General features: G+C 40.4%; 1 protein-coding gene across 4 annotated transcripts in view; it reads left to right on the top strand.

The window, feature by feature from the left end:
• The first annotated feature begins 1,098 nt into the window (after positions 1–1,098).
• Positions 1,099–20,449, top strand: part of PPP1R21 (protein phosphatase 1 regulatory subunit 21) — a 63,263-nt gene continuing 43,912 nt past the window's right edge. For 2 of the 4 annotated variants that reach the window (XR_006103702.1, XM_042465365.1), the window contains exons 1-11: positions 1,099–1,231; positions 5,237–5,305; positions 7,774–7,920; positions 10,352–10,453; positions 13,033–13,197; positions 13,961–14,019; positions 15,297–15,391; positions 17,437–17,489; positions 18,286–18,435; positions 20,107–20,208; positions 20,314–20,402. Coding sequence is in view for 3 of the 4 variants with exons in the window: in XM_042465365.1 (XP_042321299.1) it covers positions 1,172–1,231; positions 5,237–5,305; positions 7,774–7,920; positions 10,352–10,453; positions 13,033–13,197; positions 13,961–14,019; positions 15,297–15,391; positions 17,437–17,489; positions 18,286–18,435; positions 20,107–20,208; positions 20,314–20,402 (1,091 nt within the window). In the remaining variant the exon portion in view is untranslated. The other 2 variants (XM_042465383.1, XM_042465378.1) reach the window with 2 other exon arrangements.

Here is a 20,449-nt window from a genome sequence, read left to right as displayed (position 1 = left end):
AAAACCACGATACCTTTCTTTGGCCGTTTTGTTCATTTCCAGTTGGCTGAATAGTATCACTGTTCTGTGGATTTGGGGATGTGACTGTACTCTTTCTTAGCACTTGGAAGTTTGCTTTGTGTGTTGATCACGGCCAAGGAGCCTCAACCGCATGGACCTGAGTTGCCACGGCTGCACTGCAGAATCAATGTAGTTTGGCATTGCTTTAACTGCCATGGCTCAATGGTATGGAGTTCTGGGGTTTTAGCCTTCTCTGTCGGAAAGCTTTGGCTCTGCAACAAACTACAAATCCCAGGGTTTCATAGGATGGAGCCATGGCGGTTAAAGCGGTGTCAAACCGCATTAATTCTGCAGCGTAGATTCAGCCTAAGAGGCGCAGTTTTGCCTGAGGGAAGAAATATGCCCAGGAGAGAGGCAGCAAGTGAACATATTATTTACGTGTTTATGTGTTATACTTCTTGTTTTGAGTGTATTACTTCAGACTGTTTGGTTTACTGAGGAGGGTAAGGAAAAACGTATTGGTTTCACTCAATAAAATGTAACTCGAGGCCTTGGTCGCGAAGGGTCTGGCGTTGCCATGGCAATCCTGCCCCTTTGCATTCTGGGAAGCGTTTTCCGAAACGGCGCCCCCCCCAGACAGAGAACCCCTGCTGGAGGTCGCTGTGGGAAACCCCGTAGCATAGAGACCGAGCCCACGAAGCCATCAGGCGCTTGAACGAGGAAGGGCAACCCCAACGGTCCGGCGCTCGGTTATCACAGCAACCGCATCAGCCCGCAAGAGCCGGCCCTTTCCGTCACGTGTCCCAACTAACGGCCGCTCGTCGTCTGCCTTTTATGGTAAAAGGGGGCGCGGCCAAGTCCCTTCAAGAGGGGATGAAGGACTAACGTGACGCCCCCAGTCATTTTATCACACGCCTTACTGTAACTGCCGCTCGTTTCCCTTTTATGCTAATAAGGAGGCGTGGTCTATATGCCACGCCTTCTCCTCCGGCCATCATCTTCCACAGTGATAAAGTTATCGTTGAAGGGAGGGGAGCCAACATGGCGGACGGTCTAGTTATCAGAGCGCGGCTGCGTGATGACGTCACCACAGGCGCCCCGCCTCCCAACCCGGAAGTGCGTCCCTTGAGGTGGGTAGAGCGGCGGCAGGGCGGCCCTTCGCAGAGCGGCCATGGCGGCTGCCGCCGAGCTGCAAGGGAAATACCAGAAGCTTGCGCAGGAGTATTCTAAGGTACCGGGATACGGCCTCAAAGCAGCCTCTCCTGTCTTCTCCGTGAGGCGTTGGTTCATGTCGGGTACGGGAGCCCCGAGGGGTCAATCTAGCGAACGCTCTCCCGAGAACGCCTTTCCCCTCCTCGCCCAGTGGTCCCTCCCAGTCCCTCCCTCCAGCCCCTTCGGAATCAGGAAGGGTGGCCTTCCTTTCTTCCCTCAGCAGAGCTGCCCATGCCCCGCCTGCTTTATTGATTAGTAGAAACTGTTGGTAGAGCATAGGATTTCGCACCTAGGAAGTCCCAGGCCCCATCCCATATCCGACCCCGATGGGACCATCTTTGCCCACAGCCAGAACGGCAGCCAACCCTGCAGACCTCGCTCGCTTCTAAAGTATTGCACTCAGGCAGGAAAAATAATATGCAGAGATAAAGGATGAGGGAGACCTGGCTTAAGGAGACTTCTACCTCTGAAAGGGATCTGGGCGTCAAGTAGACCACAAGTTGAACATGAGTCAACAGTGCGATGCAGCAGCTAAGAAGGCCAATGCGATTCTAAGCTGCCTCGATAGAAGTACAGTGCCTAGATCAAGGGAAGTCATAGAGCCACTCTATTCTGCTCTGGTCAGGCCCCACCTGGAATATTGTGTCCAGTTCTGGGCAAAACCATTCAGAAAGGAGATTGAGAAACTGGAGCCATGTGTCCAAAGGAGGGCAACTAAAATGGAAAGCATGTCCTCTGAGGAACGACTTGGGGAGTTGGGGATGTTTAGCCTGGAGAAGAGAAGGTTAAGAGGTATTTGAAGGGATGTCAAACTGAGGATGGAGCTGACTTGTTTTCTGCTGCTCCAGAGAACAGGACCAGGAACAATGGATGCAAGCTCCAGGAAAGGAGATTCCAGCTCAACATTAGGAGGAACTTGCTGAGAGTAAGGACTGTTCGACAGTGGAACAAACTCCCTCGGAGTGTAGTGGAGTCTCCCTCCTTAGAGGTCTTTAAACAGAGGCTGGATTGGTGTAACATCTGGGGGACATTCGGTTGGGAAACGCTGTTGCAAGGGGAATGGCGGCTGCTTTTGGCTCACCAACTCTTTAAAGGTCCTTCCTGGGCACCAGTTCACTCCATGCATCTGAGGAAGTAGATCTGCAGAAGGTTATGCTACAACTTACTTCACCCAGTTAGTCTCAGAGGTGCTACAAGATCCCTTTACAATACCTTTCTAAAGCAGTTCTCCAGGGATGTTGAATAGAGATGTACAGTCTGTACAGTGGCTTCCTTGTCCTGGTATGTGGGATGGACCCATTATTTTGTTTTGCAAGCGAGACAAGGGACTGATGTGTTGGTACCGTACTGGCTTTTTTGCTTCACATGGGGCAGATGTTTCCCTGCTCTAGCCAAAACTTCCTACTGTACTCTGCATTGTTCTGGGGATGCTTTCATACATAGTGCCACACTAAAGCGGTGCCTTTCTCTGGCTATAGTAGTAGCAATGACAGCAAGCAAAATCTGAAGTTCCTTAAAGGTTACACCTATTGGGGCATACAAGGAAGGGATGGAGGAGGAGGGGAAAAAGAAGTATGGCAGTACTTCATAAGACTAATCTTTAAAAATTTCCATGTAAGCTTTCTTTTATTGACTCTAGACAGTCATCAGATCTGAGTCTAAAAAGGGATGTGTGGTATCAGTTACCAATGCAGCATGTAGAAATGGCGCTGAGCCAGTAATCAACCTTTTACAATATTCATTGATTGATTGTATTTATACACCACTCTTCAGAAATGGTCTCAGAGCGGTTTACAAATTGGTAATTAGACAATAGTCTGTGTAGTACAAGTTGTGACAGCAACATTCTCATCTTTATTCCACACTGGTAAAGGTATACCTTTCTAATGTGTTCTGATGCACTTAGTGTAGGTAAGAATCCTTGTAGTAGCTGTTTTCTGCCACCTGATTTCTCTGTTATGGTTGGTCAGAGGAGCTAGAGCCCTAGTTTTGGGTTCAGCATTTCAGCTGTTCTTCTCTTTTTCAAGGTAATTAGCACATTGTTCATACTCATTTACATCATTTACATATCAGTGTCTACAGGGCAGTTAAAATAAAAAGCAAAAAACTAACAATGATGACTTATTAGTTTTATTTGTTCTGTCATAGTCATTAGATTGGCTCTTTCCCTTTCCTTGTTTCCCCCCATATTGATATGGGCACGAAAGTTTAGGAGTTGGTGGAAATTAATCATTGCAAAATCATAATGCCAAAACTTTGTTCACTTCTGGTTCTGTACTTGTAGTCATTAGTCAATAGATTAGATGACTATTCCTCCTCCTCCTCCTCCTCCTCCTCCTCCTTCTTCTTCTTCTATATATCCCACCCTTTCAGGGCAGCTTACATTATTAAAAAACTGTATAATTAAAAGCATACATAAAAGGTACATTAAAATAGAATTATGACCTGTGGTATCACTCAGTAGTTGCGTTGTATGCCAAAAGCTGAAGATGCTTTTGCAGAGACATCTAATCTCCATTTGAGAATGTATCTTGGTATTCATACAAAATGTAAAAGAATGTGTGCTTTTGATATAACATTCGTTTCAACCAAACACACATGCATAAATATCAGCATGTGGCATATACAGATATATGGGCAACATGTGGCCTTCCAGTGTTTCTGGGCCGTAGTCCCATCAGTCCTAGACAGCAGAACCCATGATGAAGGACCATGAGGGTTCCAGTCCAGATGCAAAGGGGTCTCTATGTCAAATTTGCTCTATTTGAAGTTGGCTCTTTGCATTCAAGAATGATATCTAGTTTTTTTATAGGAAAGCTCTGCTGAGTAGAGATTCATCGCAGAAGTTGATAGCAGATGCTTTTTGGTTTTCTGTCCAAATGATGGTGTTCTAATTTGCTCTGCAACATTACTAATAACTTGTTACCCTGTTAGTGCACATGTGATGTTCTTTAATGTTGCCTTTTTAGCCAATATGTTTCTACTGCTTTTATTGCTCTCCCAAAGTTGGATTTAAAGTTTTCCATCTCTGATCTGAAAAAAAAAAGTGTTTTCCCCATGGGGAGCGGTTGGAAGAACAAAAAGAGATCATTAAAATCTAATGGAACGTAATGCATCCATGGATGTTAAGGCTATTAGTGACTGCTGATCATGATGATTTTATTAGCTCTGTTATTGGAGTGAGTATGCCTCTAATTACCAGTTGCTGAGAATATGAACACAGAGTGTATCTTGCCTAAGAAAACCTTATGAAATTAATGGGGTTGTCATAAATTGACAGGCAACTTGAGGGCGCATACACATACGCCTCTAATTAGCTGTTGCTGAAAATAGGAGTGGGCTGCAGAAGATACTTTAAGCGTATATCATTTTTGTGGACTTCTCAGAGGCAACTTAATCTACTAATGGTACTGGTCAGAGTTGCTTTCTTTGTAGTTATCAGTGCAGATAAATGTAATAAACAGCACACACTTTGTGATCTTCTTTCTCTAAGTTGCCAGTGATTTTTAGGACTGCATGTTCCCCATCACCCCACTGAACATTTGGCGCCTTTGACAAGCCCTTGCATTCCTGGAATGCAGTTTGAAGATGCTTGGTCATACTCATTAGTGCCATTACTGTTGGATCCTTTAGCCCCTCAAACTCTTCATCACTGTGCCTAAGGATTAAAATGTTTCTCAGACACTCTTTGGACTAATACCATCAAATTATCCATCTTTTATCCCCAGACGTACTGTACCTTAAAAAAAATATTTAGGACCTTCAATCAGATTTGCACTAGAAGTCCTCTGTTTCTTTTTGGTGATTTTACTTATTGAGATGATTTAATTCAATTTTCGGTGCTTTAAATTTCACTTATATTCTTTACTGTATTCCTGCTGTAGATAACCATGTTTTTCTGTGCTCTCAATGTGCTAATATTTACCAAAAAGGGAGACCAGGCTTTTACAGTCACTGTTGATCATCTGGTAACCTTATTTCTTCATGAGTGGGTTAATGATTTCTCTTTGTCTCTCTTTTGCAGCTCCGAGCTCAGAATCATGTGCTGAAAAAGGGTGTTGTGGATGAGCAAGCAAACTCAGCAGCCCTGAAGGTATGCCTTGGAAATATTAAAATAAAAAGGAGGGGTGGTCTTCACATTGGCTACTTAATCAGATCATAGAGTTTTGTATGGTGTTAAACATAGCTCCCTATCTTACTTCAGATCTTGGTAGAGTTATTTTTTAGTATAGGCATCCGTAATGACAAATCTCTGATATGATAGACCATAGTATGAGTGGTTTGACAGTCTCCATGTTCATACAAGACTTCTTTGTAGAAGTAAAAGATCAGTGGCAATGGAAGGAGGAGGAACTAGTTGCATGCTGCTCTCCAGAAATTGGCTCTGAGCTTCCTCTTTGTTGAATGTTCTGAAGGGTGTTTGGTCCTCTGTCCCATCATTCCTTGGCTCTGAAGACACCTTCCACTCAGGCGTTTCAGAAATAGGCAGCTTGGAGCCGGCCACCATTATCTCCACCACCTCTACTCTTCCTTATTGTATATGATTGTGTGCCACCATGTTCTCCTTATCCAGTGTAGTTAATCGTACATAGTTACATGAGTGGAACTCGCTAACATCTCAGCCAAAAAACTGCAACATCCAGAATCTCAGCTAGATGCCTGCTAGCTATAATGGCTGGGGAATTCTGAAAGTTGATGTCAGAAAAAATAAGTCCTCCAAGTTCTGGTACATTCATTTATGAACTTGAATTGGTTGTGGTGCGAAACATCCCTAAGTTTAGAAGTAATCACACTGCAGCACATGTTGATAGAAATGTATAGAAATCAACTGCAGTTTCTTCTTCTGAAGAAGACTCCCTGACTACTGGCAGCAGTCACCAAATGTGAATGAAAACCAGGGTTCTCTTGCATCACTGCTGTCAGTTACAGAAGGAGAGTGAAATCTCATTTCTGTTTAGAACCATTGGTGTGTTTGAAAGAACTCTTCACTGACCACAGCCAAGAGTGTATTTGGATTTCACTGTGACATCAAGAATTGTCATTTGATTCTTAGGTTTGTACTTAATTGTTTAAATGCTTTATGCAACTTTGTCTTAAAACAGACTGTCCTAAAGGGACGGCATCACACCGCCCCTTTGTGCGCCAGATCTGGGCTAGCTATGGCAAACGCACACTGCAGCCCTGATGTGGCCTTTTCCTGACACAAAAAGAAGCAGCAAAATATGTGTGCCTGTTGCTTCTGTTGGACCTCTGAGCAGCTTTGATACCACTGACCATGGTATATGGAATGAGACTTTTTAGCACTGTTCTACAATAGCCCTTTTTTCATCCAGTCCTAAGAAAGCTTTTTCTGCACTAAGCCAGTGTCTGCTGTCAGTAGTGGAACAGATGAAATTGAACAAATTGAAGCTCAATCCAGACAAGACAGAGGCATTCCTGCTTAGTTGAAAGGCAAATCAGCTCAATTGGCCCTTTCTCTGCTCTCTTTTTGCCAGACAGGCCTTTGACTTTTAATTGATTGTGCAAAAGAGTTTTTTTAAATGGGGGCATGCTGAATGTCTACCTTTATGTCTTAAAATGTTTTAAAATAGATTTTAATAGGATTGCCTATTTATTGGATTTTTAAAATCTTATGTACAGTATTGTCATTTGTTTTAGCTATATGTTTTTTCAACCTACATTGTAAGCTGCTTTGGGTCCCATATTGAGAGAAAGGCGGCATATTAAATAAATAAATAAATAATCGATCGATCAATCAATCTGGCTTTTTAAAAGTTGGATCCGTTCCTCCTCTTCTGAAGCAATGCAGGAAGGCTGCATCTGCCTTGCCATTCTTCAAGGATTGTTGAAACTGTAGAGCTATCATAGCCAGAAATAGTGCAGGCTACATATACAAGATAGGTTTTATATTGAGTTGCAAGTTAACAGAAGTAGGAAAAACTTCTAAAAGCTGGCTGGATTTTCATTTAGAATTTTTTTTGTTTTTGTTTTTGTTTTTTATTTATATACTGCTATTCCAAAGATCATAGCGGTGAACAGCAAGTAAGCTAATTAGCAAGTAAGCTAATTTGCCCCCAACAGTCTGAGTACTCATTTTAGCGACCTCGGAAGGATGCAAGCCTGAGTCGAGTTTGGGCCCTTTTGCTGGTCTTGAATTCGCAACCTTGTGGTTTTGAGTGAATGGCTGCAGTACAGACATTTAACCACTGCGCCACCAGGGCTACAAAATTTTCCCGGCAAGGTGAAATGGCAGCTATTAGGTTCTTCCCAACCAATAGAATCTCTCCCTTACTCATGAACAGATGTTGAATAAATAAGAAATCATTCCTACAGTGTCAAATGTAATATTGCTACAATATTAAGGAATATTAGTTGGCATATTCTTGTATATCACTTATTTTCATGTAAGTATTAGATAATGGCTAGGGAAACAAAAGGTGCTGCAGGTTTGATGTTCTGAAAAGGCATTAGATTTTAGAGAAGAATTTCATTAGGATGGCTTCCTGCTATGTATAGATTGTTCCCTGCCAGATCCTGATGAAACATCTTGTGTTAATGCAGGAACAACTGAAAATGAAGGACCAGACACTTAGAAAGCTGCAGCAGGAAATGGACAGTTTGACCTTTCGAAATCAACAGCTGGCCAAGAGGGTAGAGCTGCTTCAGGATGAACTTGTTTTAAGTGAATCTAAAGGCAAGAAGAACAAGGTAAGGTACTCATGAAAGACCAGTGAGCAATCTGTTAAGAGGAAAGGTGCCAACTTTTTTTTAGCTTCAAACAAAGGAAGCTGAGATGAAGAGCTGGTTTAGATGGAAGTTCTTCCCTTCTCATAAGTCTAGAATCTTGGTTTCTTCAATGAAGCTGAATGATAGGAAGTTGGGGCACACAGAAGTAATACTTTATACAATGCATAGTGGCTTTAAAGGGGAAATATGCACATTTTAGAGGATAACAGCTGTTAATCAGGATGGTTACATACCATCAGCAGCATCAAAGGCTATGGTATAGCTCTGAATATCAATTGCTAGGGAACTAGAAAAGGATTGTTGCCCTCAGGTCCTGCCTCTTGACTTTATGGGAGGTTCAAGTTGGTTGCTGTGGGAATTAGGAAGGCTTCTCATCTGATGCAGCATGACTGCAATTACATTCTTAGCATATGCAAGTATTTCTGTAGTATGCAGCAAAAGCTGAGGCACAGTCTCTTAGTCCTATGCATGTCTGCTTGGAGATTACATTTGAGCATGGCATTGAACTGCATCCTGAGAGAGATTTCTGTTGGTGCTTTCAGTTGTATGTGTTTGCATGTGTGAGTGAATGAGGAAAAATAAAGCAAGTACTGCTGTTACAGTTACTCCTTCGCTCTTCCTCTGAGGATCTCTAAATATCATATTATGTCTACTTCTGAGGTTATCTCCTAACTCAGCAACTAAAAACTCAACAACTAAATTGCATCATATGTTTTCTGACCATTTGTTAGAAATGCCTTGTTAGATGCATTAGATACATTCACCCCATTTATTAGATGCATTGCTTGCAAGGGTTGACTGAGAGGCATTTCCTGCTGCTCAATAAACTGTTTTATAGTGTTGGCAGTATGCTATATACTGTGAAAGCAAGAGAAGGAAGCAAGCTATGAACTGCCCACATGCTTTCAGACTTTTCTCTATTACACAATTGAGGAAATGAGAGTACAAAATACTGACCATGGTAAATACAGAAGGAAATGAGTGATGGAGCAGTGCGGTTACTGTTGTGTGCTAAGAAGAAGTTGATCTGATGTACTTGGAGCATGATTGGAGAGGATATACAGTTCCTGCCAAATTTGTTTGGAAAAGAGCTGGCTTAGGGTCATGGCTAAGAGAGTAAATTACAAATTAGGAAGTTTGAGTGTTGCTTGCTCTGTAAACTCAAAAGGTGCACAAGCCTTTCCTGCCCACTCACATGCATGCGCGCGTGCACACGCACACACACACATTCCTCTTCCCCATTGCATTTGTAGATGGGAAATAACCGTACTGTTAAACTTGGAAGACTGTTAAAATCCTTCAGCTGGTTAATGCATACTGAACACTGGAAACCCTTAAAAATTCTGTATAGATCAGTGGTTCCCAGCCTTCCTAATGCCGCAACCCTTTAATACAGTTCCTCATCTTGGGATGACCCAAACCCATGAAATTATTTTCGTTGCTACTTCATAACTGCAATTAATTAGGTGTTTTCCAATGGTCTTAGGCAACCCCCATGAAAGGGTCATTCGACCCCCAAAGGGGTCCCGACCCACAGGTTGGGAACCACTGGTATAGATGATGATGATTGGCTTCATCAAAAAGCATGTGCTTTGCATACAAAAGTCCCAGGAATAATTCTGGTGTCTCCAAATAGGGTTTCTGTCTGAAACCCATCAGAAGCAGAGTAAGAAGGACCAAACGGCTAACTAATATAGAATGGCTTTATTTATGTATTTATTTTACAAATAGGACCCAATACACGCCATCTTCATTACCGTGACCTGCTTTCAGGAAGGATAGGAATGCAAATGTAATAGAACTGATTATTGATTTTAATGGTTTCATTGCTTAATTTGTTTTCAGTGATGTTACCTGCCTTGAGCACTATGTGTTTTTTTGCTGTTGTGGAAAGGCAGGATACAAATGTGAATAAATAAATGGAAATGGAATGATCTGAACAGGGCAATGCTATTTGTCTATAATCCTGCATTGTTCCCATGGGCCTGAGAGATCAATATTAGGATTTCAAGACTTATATCAACCACCCTCTAAAGTCGCTTCCCTAAAACAATCTGGTTAGTTCATCTCATATCTATGGTGACATTTGAACCAGGAATTATGCCAACTCTCTGGTCTATTCTTTTGTAGCAGTAGTAGAATCATAGAATCGTAGAGTTGGAAGAGACCACGAGGGCCATCCAGTCCAACCTCCTGCCATGCAGGAAATCTCAGTCAAAGCATACCCGACAGATGGCCATCCAGCCTCTGCTTAAAGAATGACTACAGGGAATTCACCCATATGGGAAAAATAAATGAAACTAATATTTTCTTGTAAAAATGCACAAGAGCTTTGGTATGGAGTGGTGTGTAAGAGTATTCAATAAACAAGTACCCTTTTGCTTTTTATTAGAAGAGTGGTGAACCCATATCTCAGTTGAGTCAAGAACAGAAAAATGTCTTTGATGAAGACCTTCAAAAGAAGATAGAAGAAAATGAGAGGTTGCATATTCAGGTGTGTAGTTCAATAGATGATGCTGTTAGACACTTAATTCCTTGACTTTTAGAACAACATAGCAAGGACCGTATTTTGGGCCCTTAAGTTCATCATTTGATTCAGTACTACAATTGTGTTACATAATAACTTGCTTTGTGCCTTTGAATTCAGGTCGATCACAGGTAACCTAGTTCTGTACAAATGTATCACTTCTGAGAAGCACTTAAGCAGTTTAGTGACCAATACTGTCTTTTTCCAGAGTACCTTGTGATACAATGAGCCCTCCATATCCATGGATTCTTTGTCCACTGATTCAACCATCCATGGCTTGAAAATATTCCAAAAAATAGATAAATTCTTAAAAGCAAACCTTGATTTTGCTATTTTATATAAGGGACACCATTTCACTACATCATTGTATTTAATGGGACTTGAGCATCCAAGGATTTTGGTATCAATGGGGGATCCTGGAATCAGACCCGAGCAGATACCAAGTCCCACTGTACAATCGGCCCTTTCCATCTGCAGGCTTGCCATCTGCGGATTGGAGCATCTGTGGATGATCCTGCCCCCTTCTCCTCAATGGTGGCACATGCATGCCACACACACACGGGAGAAGAAAACTCAGTGGCATGAAAGTGAATGCAGGACATCTAATGGAATTAACATGGGAATCTTAGGAAAATGAGAAAGCTTGGAATGGACATTATTAAATCTTAATGGGTAAAGTTAAGTTGACTAATTGTGGGGAGGATGCTGGGATACACATTTGAAAGGACAATTCTAAAAGGAATAATTATGTTTTACTGATAACATTGTTTGCCATAGTGGATCAAGAAGATGAAGCAAAGGAATAGCATGTTTGACGGGAACAAGACACTTGAGAACATTTGTGATGTGAAAGACAATTTTTTTTGGTTCTATGTTGTGCATGTGGAGTCCCTTGCAAAACGAGATGCACACCTTCTGGGCAAAAGGGTTGTGCATCACCGATTCTCTCCTTGGTGCTAGAAGGAATCCACACAGTTTCTTTCCCTGACTTTGTCTGCCATCAGCTCTTTTGGGGGATGTATAGCTTATCTTGAGCAGTCATAAAAAGGTCTAAGGAAGGGGGGAGGAAAGAAAGAAAAGAAATTTGCAACATCTTTAAACTACTGTAACTGATTTTTAATTTTGCATGAACTTTTATGGATCTAACATCACTTCTTTGGATGCAGTACAGAGTGATAATAAATGCTGAGGTATAAAGCATGTTTACACAGTTGTGGGAGTAGGATGGAATGTAATAAGATTAAGAAAGGTGCAAATGATGACCCAGGCCCCAAATTTTCAAAGGACTACATAATGTGTTACAAGGCATTCAGATTTTTTACAGTGGTCATTTACTATTGACACAGTGTGTCTTTTTAAGGAAATAGGATGCATGTTCCCACTTCAGTGATTCCTTTCCTCCAACCATTCACTGCAGTAGAAGGGGCCTAGGTGGTGGAGTGTTGACTTGGGGGTGAAAGCTGGCAACCAGGAGCTTTCTAGAGTTAGAGAACACTAGAGTTCAGGACTGTATTTCAGCTTGTCTTTCAATAAAGAGGTGTATTACCTACCTTGCATCTTGGGGAGAGGCAGGTAAGAAATATTTTTTAATTATTATTTTGCCAGGTTTTAATATACTCAGAGCTGTAATTTTGCAGTGGTTATAATTTCAGACCCTTTCTGTGTGGCCAGACATGTTTACAATCATTCTGTCCTCTCTTTTTTTCCCATTCTGAAGAAAATATTTCCATGTTTAATGTTTCAAAAGTTTACTCTGTGAGCTCTATGTCTTTGCTTATTCATTCTCACTTTTTCTCTCTTAGCTAGGCACTAATCAAACTGGTTTGCCAAGTCTTAACTTCAGTCTGAATAAATCTCTTTGCCTCAGGGAGTAAAATTTGGCTGAAAAGTTTTGCATGTGTCTTTTCGACATACCTCTAGGCTAGTAACCCGTGAGACAGATAACTGCTCCTCTACCGGTTTCATAAAGGACTTTTTTTTGTATCTCCCCCCCCCCCCATAAACAGATAGGCACAGATCTTTTATGTTCCTTATACAACAAACAAGGACAGCTTTTTCAGTAGCCCAGCATTTAAATTTAATAAACATTATTTTTTTCTTTCTTTCCATGGTTGCATGTATCTTCATAACCATTCTGTGCTCCCAGCTATTTCATGTATAAAAGCTAGCTGAATAGGCATGTGAATCTTTCGTTGACAAGAACTATGGGGCAGCATCTTCTATTGCACCTAAAATGAGTGCACAGCTCTCTCCCTTGACACTTTGCCTAATGGCAGGTTCAGCCTTCTGATTCTGATATATGTATGATTTCCTGTAAAAATAGTAGATGATCATTATTAATTATCTTAATTAGGAAACCTATTTAGAGAAAAGGCTTAACTAACAACATACAGCCATATTGCCTGTCTGCTATTTACTTTAAAAAATATTCCCAGGAATTCCTGTTAGCTGACACCATCTAGATGTGGAGTAATTAATGTGTGGTCCTCTTTTGAAGCACTTTCTCGACCCACTTTCGGTGACAATTTCTTATGTTTCCTTTGTAGTTCTTTGAGGCAGATGAGCAGCACAAGCGCTTGGAAGCTGAGCTGAGGAATAGACTTGAGTTCTTGGAGATGGAGGCTGCCCAGCATCAAGCAGTGGTGGATGGCCTAACTCGAAAGTACATGGATACAATAGAAAAACTGCAAAATGATAAAGCCAAGTTAGAGGTAAGTATCAAAGCCAGGCATTCCTTGTTGTATGCTGCTCTCTATGCTGTGGCTCATCTGGTTCCTACAGTGGTTGTGTTCTAACTAGTCGAGATATGAATGAGTCCTGTGTACCCTGCAAACAGCCATTTATTTCACTTCTTCCTTTGAGTGATCAAGGGAACAAGTTTTCAGTTAAATATAATTCCCTGTTACATCCAAACCTGGTAGCTGTAGTGATAGCTTTTGAACAAATCAGAATATGAAGGTAACTTTCATAATAATGGCATCATGTCAACACTTGTTTGTATATCCTGAATTCTAGTTTTCTGATTTGGACATAATAGGAAGTGTAGTTAGCTGAACACTTCCTGGCTTTTTTATTCACTCACATGTAGAGAAGTGTGAAGTAATTGCATGTAAGGCCACAGGTCATAGTTTATTAAGCTGAGGGAATGATAACAATGCAATCCTGGTGGGCCTTTTTGTTGACTGATTTAAAAAAAATTCTTTTCTCATTCATTCACTCATTGCAGGGTATTTGCTTGTTCCAACTGTTTTTTAAGTTCTTTTAATTTGGTGTGATTTATTTTCTAGTGATTGTTCTATTACTTTGGTGATTATTTCCAGCACCCTGCATTTCTTTAGTGCTGTTTTTGGTAGTATTGTGGTTTATAAATTCTTAAAATAGTAAAAGGCTAAAACACAAGTGATCTTGGCATTGAATTAATTGTGCTTATGGTTGTTGATAGCATTTCTCATCTGTCTCTTGCCCCACTTTTAGATCACATCTCAGACCCTAGAGCGGGAAGCCAAAGACTGTCGTGTCCGAACAGAAGAATGGTATGCTTTTTAAAAATTGAATTTTATTAGGGTGTGCTTGGACAATATTTTTGTACAAAAGAAAAATAACTACTTGTTGCTATTTAGACTCAGAAATAGCTTGTTTTATTGTGAGCCACAACAAAACATTAGGATACCTCATAAGTGCATGTACATTTCAAAAAGACAGATGCAGAATTCAATTAAGTAGTATTCAGGTTTTTTTCATATATGGTGTGTCCATGACAGCATATTGTGTGTACCTAGGTGTTAAAAGCTATGTGTGCACTATATGTATGCATGGATGACACAGAACTCTTACTGACCCTGAATCACCATGATGCTTATACAGGTTTTTTTTTCATAATGGCTTTGTGCGAATTGGGCTTGGCACCGTGATGGCTTGTTTTTTGTTTCCAGAATAGTGACATCATGATATATATCAGATCTTCAAGTCTGCTGCCGAATCTGATAGATGGGCCATTGGTAGGTGGGCCATTATTTTGGGAACATAATAGTGTGGAGTAACAGATGTCAGGGCCTGGGGCAAATCCACCCTTTCTGGATTCTTGGATTCCCCAGCTTATCAAATTGGATGCAATAATTTCTATATACTTTTTCCTTCACATTCTGAAAGATTAGTTACTGGCAGTAAGACCGTTAAGCTAAAATATTTGTTTCCATCCTTCCCCCACCTTGACCATTGGAATGTGATGGCAGGGAACCTCTTTGAAATTGAATTTGGCCCTTGAGCTGTAGTTCTAGAGTTCAGATAATGAGCGTGGATTCTTGACTAATTTACAGGAATGGATTAAAATCATTTGTAATAATAGTTAAGATAAGAGTGAAATGTTATTTTGTTGGAAAAATGCACAACTGCTAAATCATTTTAAAGATAATTTTGATTCAGTATAATATAAGGTATATTATAGGTAATATAAAAATGCTAAATTTTGCTGCTTATTTCAGCTGTGATTCCATCCTACTTTAAAAGTTTTAGAATGATCTAATGTGGCCCTCCAAATGTTGCTGGATTGCAGCTCAGCCCTAGTTCAGAGTGATGCAGGGTGAAGGGAGTTGCATTCCAGTAATGTCCAAATTGCCCACCTCTGTTCTAACTGCTGAAGAGCACTGATCAGTCGCGAAATGTTGGGTAGAAATTCTGTTTGTATTTTGAATCAACATCACTCTACTAATTAAATATTGCTAGTATAGACAACAGTTCCTCTTGTCCTCTCCGGTACCATGACCGTTCTTTAAATTAATACCTAATGCTTTTGTTTTATTTTGTCACCCAGCCAGCAGCAGCTAAAGCATCTTCATACTGACTTGAGCAGCAGATTGGATGAATCTTTGCACATCATTAGAGAAAAAGTACCTTTCAATGACACAAGTAAGTATTGCTTGGATGGATTTTTCCATTTGTCAAGAACACAAAATATAGGAACTGGAAGTGCTGAGAGTTTTCTATTCTGATATTCAATGGGTTCGTGAATTGATACTTTATAAAGAACACAGGGCTTCCATTGGAAATGGCAACACTATATTGAATTGCTAATTTATCCCACCCTCAACAATTTACAGTACATCTTACTCAATGTGTTGACATGATTATGCGGATGATTTGTCTATAGCATATGATGTGGAAGTGTGGAAATACTCATCATAATTGTACTAAATTAGGTTAAATTGTACTCCAGCATAAATTACAGGGATGGGTATCTTTACAAAAGGGTTGCTACTTTTGATAGCCTCCCTATATCCTTACAACCATGTTGTTAAATAAAATAATAATAAATAAATAATCCCTATTTATATCCTGCTTTTTGTTACCACAATCAAAGCTATGTACAACCTTTAAAAAAATAAAACAATATATACAATTTCTGCCCACCCTTAAAAAAGGATTAAACAATTCTATTCATTAAAATTACAGACAATAAAATCTAAAAACAATAGTACAATAATAGAATAACGGTGGGCAGAATCTTCACTTATATATGTCTGTGGGGGGGATCTTTACGTGGCCTGGTTCTATTCCGGGAAAGAGAATAAAGAGTATACTTTAAAAAAATTAAAGCAAAAGAAATCAGTTTTAATATACAGTTAAACACCTTCATTAAGAAGGTTTCAAAAAGATGGTGAACAAACTGATGAAAAGAAAAGACTAAAGAAATGCTCACCAATTGCACCCCACTTTTCAACTGGCAGGCTCCCTAAGTGGCTTACACAGGTGAATTAAAAATTTCTACCCTTAGGCCTATGGACTAAAAACAAAAAAGCATGGGGCAGAAGTAAAAGTAGATTGGGAGTGAAAGAGAGCAAGAAATCTCAGACACCAGAAATCAATAACCCTTTTGCTTTGCCCTGAAATATTCCTCATATTTGTTTAACATTTGTTTAAGAAATTAAACAAAACAAAACCAAATCTAAATCGACTTCTTCTAAACTGACTTTTAATGACAGGTATTAAGCTGAATTTAGATTTACCCTATTAGGTTTGGATTTTTACTGCATTTGGATTTTAAGTGCATTAGTGCTTGAGTCTCTAGGGCACAAATGTAGCATATGCTTGCAAGTGGCAGATATTACATCTCTGTAACTGCTGAAGTTGGACTTGCTTAACAAAATCATACATACCATTAATCTAAGAGTTTCAATTGCATTGCTTATAAAGATATCCACCAGCATACTGTAAAAAAAATAGCATAGTCAATTGGCTACAAGACATGGCTGTGAAGCAGGAAGTCCCCAGTTTAGTTCCCAGTTTAGCTCTGTCAAAGGTCGCACCCTCACTGCAGAAATAATGCAGTTTGACACCACTTTAACTGCTATGGCTCAATGCTGTGGAATCCTGGGATTTGTAGTTTTGTGAGTCACCAGCACTCTGGCGGAGAAGGCTAAATGTCTCAGAACTACAATTCCCAGAATTCCATAGCATTGAGCCATGGCAGTTAATGTGGTATCAAACTGCATTATTTCTGCAGTGTGGATGCAGCCATAACCTCAGTTCCTGACCTTAAGCAAATGGCTGTCTCTTAGCTACAGGTCTTCTAGCTGCAGTATAGCAATATTCCTGCCCTACCTGTTAAGGAGGCAGGCAGGCAGGATATGAGTTTTAACAATAACAAGCTGTTGAGTTGTTGGTAGGAATTACATGCATGAACTGCTTGCAGTCTTCAAAAAGTTCTTACTGAATCCCAGATGTTTGTATTTAAAGTGGCCACCTTTCATTGTACAAACACGTCTCTGTGCCTTATAATTTCTTTGACTTTTTAGCCCGCCTTCTCTTAAGGGCTCACAATAAGTATAGAGAGCCCTCTTTGTTTTTCTCTTCTTCAGTGGATTAATATGAAAGAAGTGGGATCAGAAGGGAAAAATATTTGTAGTAATATTATGATTGAATATTTTGAATAAAACTGCCAAATTACATTGTAGGGTCCAGCCACCATAATGCTTTGAATGTGCCATTACACAATAGACGACGGCAGGTGAGTAAAAAACCAGAGCTTAACCTAAACAATAAATGGAACTTTTGACTGACATAAATCCTATTATTATTATTATTATTATTATTATTAGACTGGACAAGTTCATCATAGCAAGTTCATCATTGGTTCTCTCTTAACTGTGTTTCTAGTGAGTATGGTTGTAGAATCTGATTAATAGTATTTGCACTATATGTAAATAAATAAATAATGCTGGTGTTGGTATCCTACTTCGTTGTATTAAAAATGGGATTTGGAAATGTTTGCAGGATGGAGAAAAGCCATGAGGTAGGACAATTTGAAACCACATCTAGTGCAAGATACCTTTGCCTGATTTTAGGGCAGTCTCCTCCCCTTATATTAATCCCACAGTGTGTAGCCTCATATTATTCAGGAGGCTACCTAATCCTCTGAACAGTTTTTATAGAGTGAAGTGGGGAGGGAAGGAAGTTGCTTGAGCTGCTGTCGTCTTGCACAATGGATATGTGGTTTTCTAACCAGTTAAAGTGTTAACATGATGCCTGCCTGAAAGAAACATGTGAGATTTATCAGGTTTTATGCTCGCCACCAGTACCTTTTGGATTTGATGCTGAAAAATTTGTGCAAAACATTCAAACTGAAATGTGTTTTTTATTCTGCTGCTTTCCCAGCTGAAAAACCTTTACAGCAGAGGGATCTCCTTGGTAATCTTCTTTCTGTTTGATCAGTTAGGAACAATGTTATGAAAGGCTTCTAATAAACCAGATTACACTCCATCAAAGTAACAGTGAGCCCCATTGTTGCTCTTTGTACCCTGCAGTTGAAGCTGCGTGACCTTGCTGGCCAAGCGCTATCCTTCGTTCAAGATTTGGTAACAGCTCTCCTGAATTTCCACACATACACAGAACAGCGGGTTCAGATTTTCCCTGTTGATTCTGCCACAGACACTATATCACCATTAAATCAGAAGGTAAAGTGAGCTCGAATGAACTTTAAGCGTTTATGTTAAAGACAAACTGTGTACTATGGGTCTCTCTAGCAGATACAAATTAGAAGAAAAGGGGTGGCCAGAGGCTGCCCCTTTCTTCTCTGGGTCGTTGCCGTGGCAACCACATGGCCACGACAATGATCTGGTGCCAAAAGGTGCTCTGAAAGGGAGCTCCTTCCCATGAAGACGCCAAGGCGCCATTTGCGCCTTGGAGCATCACGGTAACATGTCTTGTGTGCCACACCATTTGGATGCATCACACAAGACGTCATTGATACGTGCACTGTCTAAATGCGGGCGCGCCAAAATGGCAGTGCCCATATGTACTAGGGTTCGAGGGTGTGTGGTTGCTGCACGCTCCCAAACCCTAGAATCAGCGCCGCCAAGCTGCTTTTGGCTCGTTTGTACTGGGCCTATATTTGCTTTGAAAATCCTTTGTATTCAGAACTCAGAAATTGGGACTACAATTGTCAGAATGGCAGGTGATGTAATGTTTCCAAGCTAACATTTTATAATGTTGAATTAAACCTTCCAAACACTTTTTTTCCTTCCTATATCAGAATAACATTACTGCTGTTCTGTCTACTGAAGATTCTGTGTTCAAGGCTGACATCTCCAGTTGAAATATCAGTTAGCAGTTGATGGGAGCAGCCTCTTCCTAAAATGGTTGGAAAACCATTTAGCAGCCAGAATAGTTAATATTGAGTTGCAGAACAGACGGCACAGCGGGCAACTGGAAAGAGAACCTTTTCAGTGGTGGCCCCTGTCTTTGGAAAGTTCTTCCCAAGGACACTTGTTTGGAGTTAGCACTGCATAGAGATCTTTTGTTTTCCTAGGCCTTTTCATCTTTCAGCCTTTTTTAAGCAAGTGGGGGCAGTGTTGTCCAGGCAAGCCTATTTGAATCTTATCTGCTGAGTTTTTCTGTCCCTTTTCTTTAACACTGTATATATTCTTCCTTGTGTGGTTTTCATATTTATATTTTTAACTGTAAAATGCCCAGGGAACTGTTGAACATGGAAAGTACAGGTAAAAGCCTTTTACAGTGCTGAAATCTTAGCCATTGGTAGTCTCATTATGGCAGCGGTGGGCAAAGTACAGTCCATTATTATTGTTTATTTACTTGTATCTCTCTTTTCTCCCAAAATAGGGACTCTAGGCAATGAACAACATATTTAGAACAATGGGCTACATGTGGCCCACAAGACTGTTTTTGTGGCCCCCAAGGCTAAAAAAATGGAGGACATGAGAGCATATTCACCATGTATAGGAAGGGACGGCCATTTTTGACCCAGGAAAAGCTCTTTTTAACAACAGAAAATGAACAGAAGCCCTGTTCATTTTCTGTTTTAGGAAATAGCCCAGAGGCCCCAGAAACATTGCAGAATTTCTCACCATGCCTCCAGATCCTACATCTCGTAGCCAAATTGGTTGTGTGGGGCTTTATTTCAACGTCTCAAAGTGTTCGTTTTCTGGCTGTTTCTCCCTTCAACCCTCTGTTCTTCATATTATAAAATAATCCCCTCCCCCAAAATGGCAGCATGGAAGCAGTGCCAGAATTCATTTTAATGAGGGACACTATGTGGCTCTTCAAGACAAGTGTGACTGAGTTTGCAAGAGGTTTCTGCTGGAATTGACAGGTTTCTCTGCATTCAGTTCTCCCAGTACCTTCATGAAAATGCATCCTACGTTCGCCCTCTAGAGGAAGGAATGCTGCAGTTGTTTGAGAACATCACAGAGGACACAGTTACTGTGCTGGTAATACCATTATCCTGTTGCCAGACTTTGTGTTTCTAAACAGGTTGGTACTATATATATTTATATATAAAAAACGTGATTTCTATTCTTTTCTTTTCTCCAAAGGAAACATCTGTGAAACTGAAATCCTTTTCTGACCACTTAACATCTTATGTCTGTTTTCTCAGGAAGATTCTTCCGTATCAGTTGAAAAGGTATTTTATTTTTCATTTTTGAACTGTAATTCATTTTGAACTGTAGT

The sequence above is a fragment of the Sceloporus undulatus genome, chromosome 1 (assembly GCF_019175285.1).
Source record: "Sceloporus undulatus isolate JIND9_A2432 ecotype Alabama chromosome 1, SceUnd_v1.1, whole genome shotgun sequence".
In the NCBI taxonomy this organism is placed as follows: domain Eukaryota; kingdom Metazoa; phylum Chordata; class Lepidosauria; order Squamata; family Phrynosomatidae; genus Sceloporus; species Sceloporus undulatus.
The sequence above is the reverse complement of the archived record's forward strand: the minus strand, read 5'-3'. Positions and strand labels throughout refer to the sequence as shown.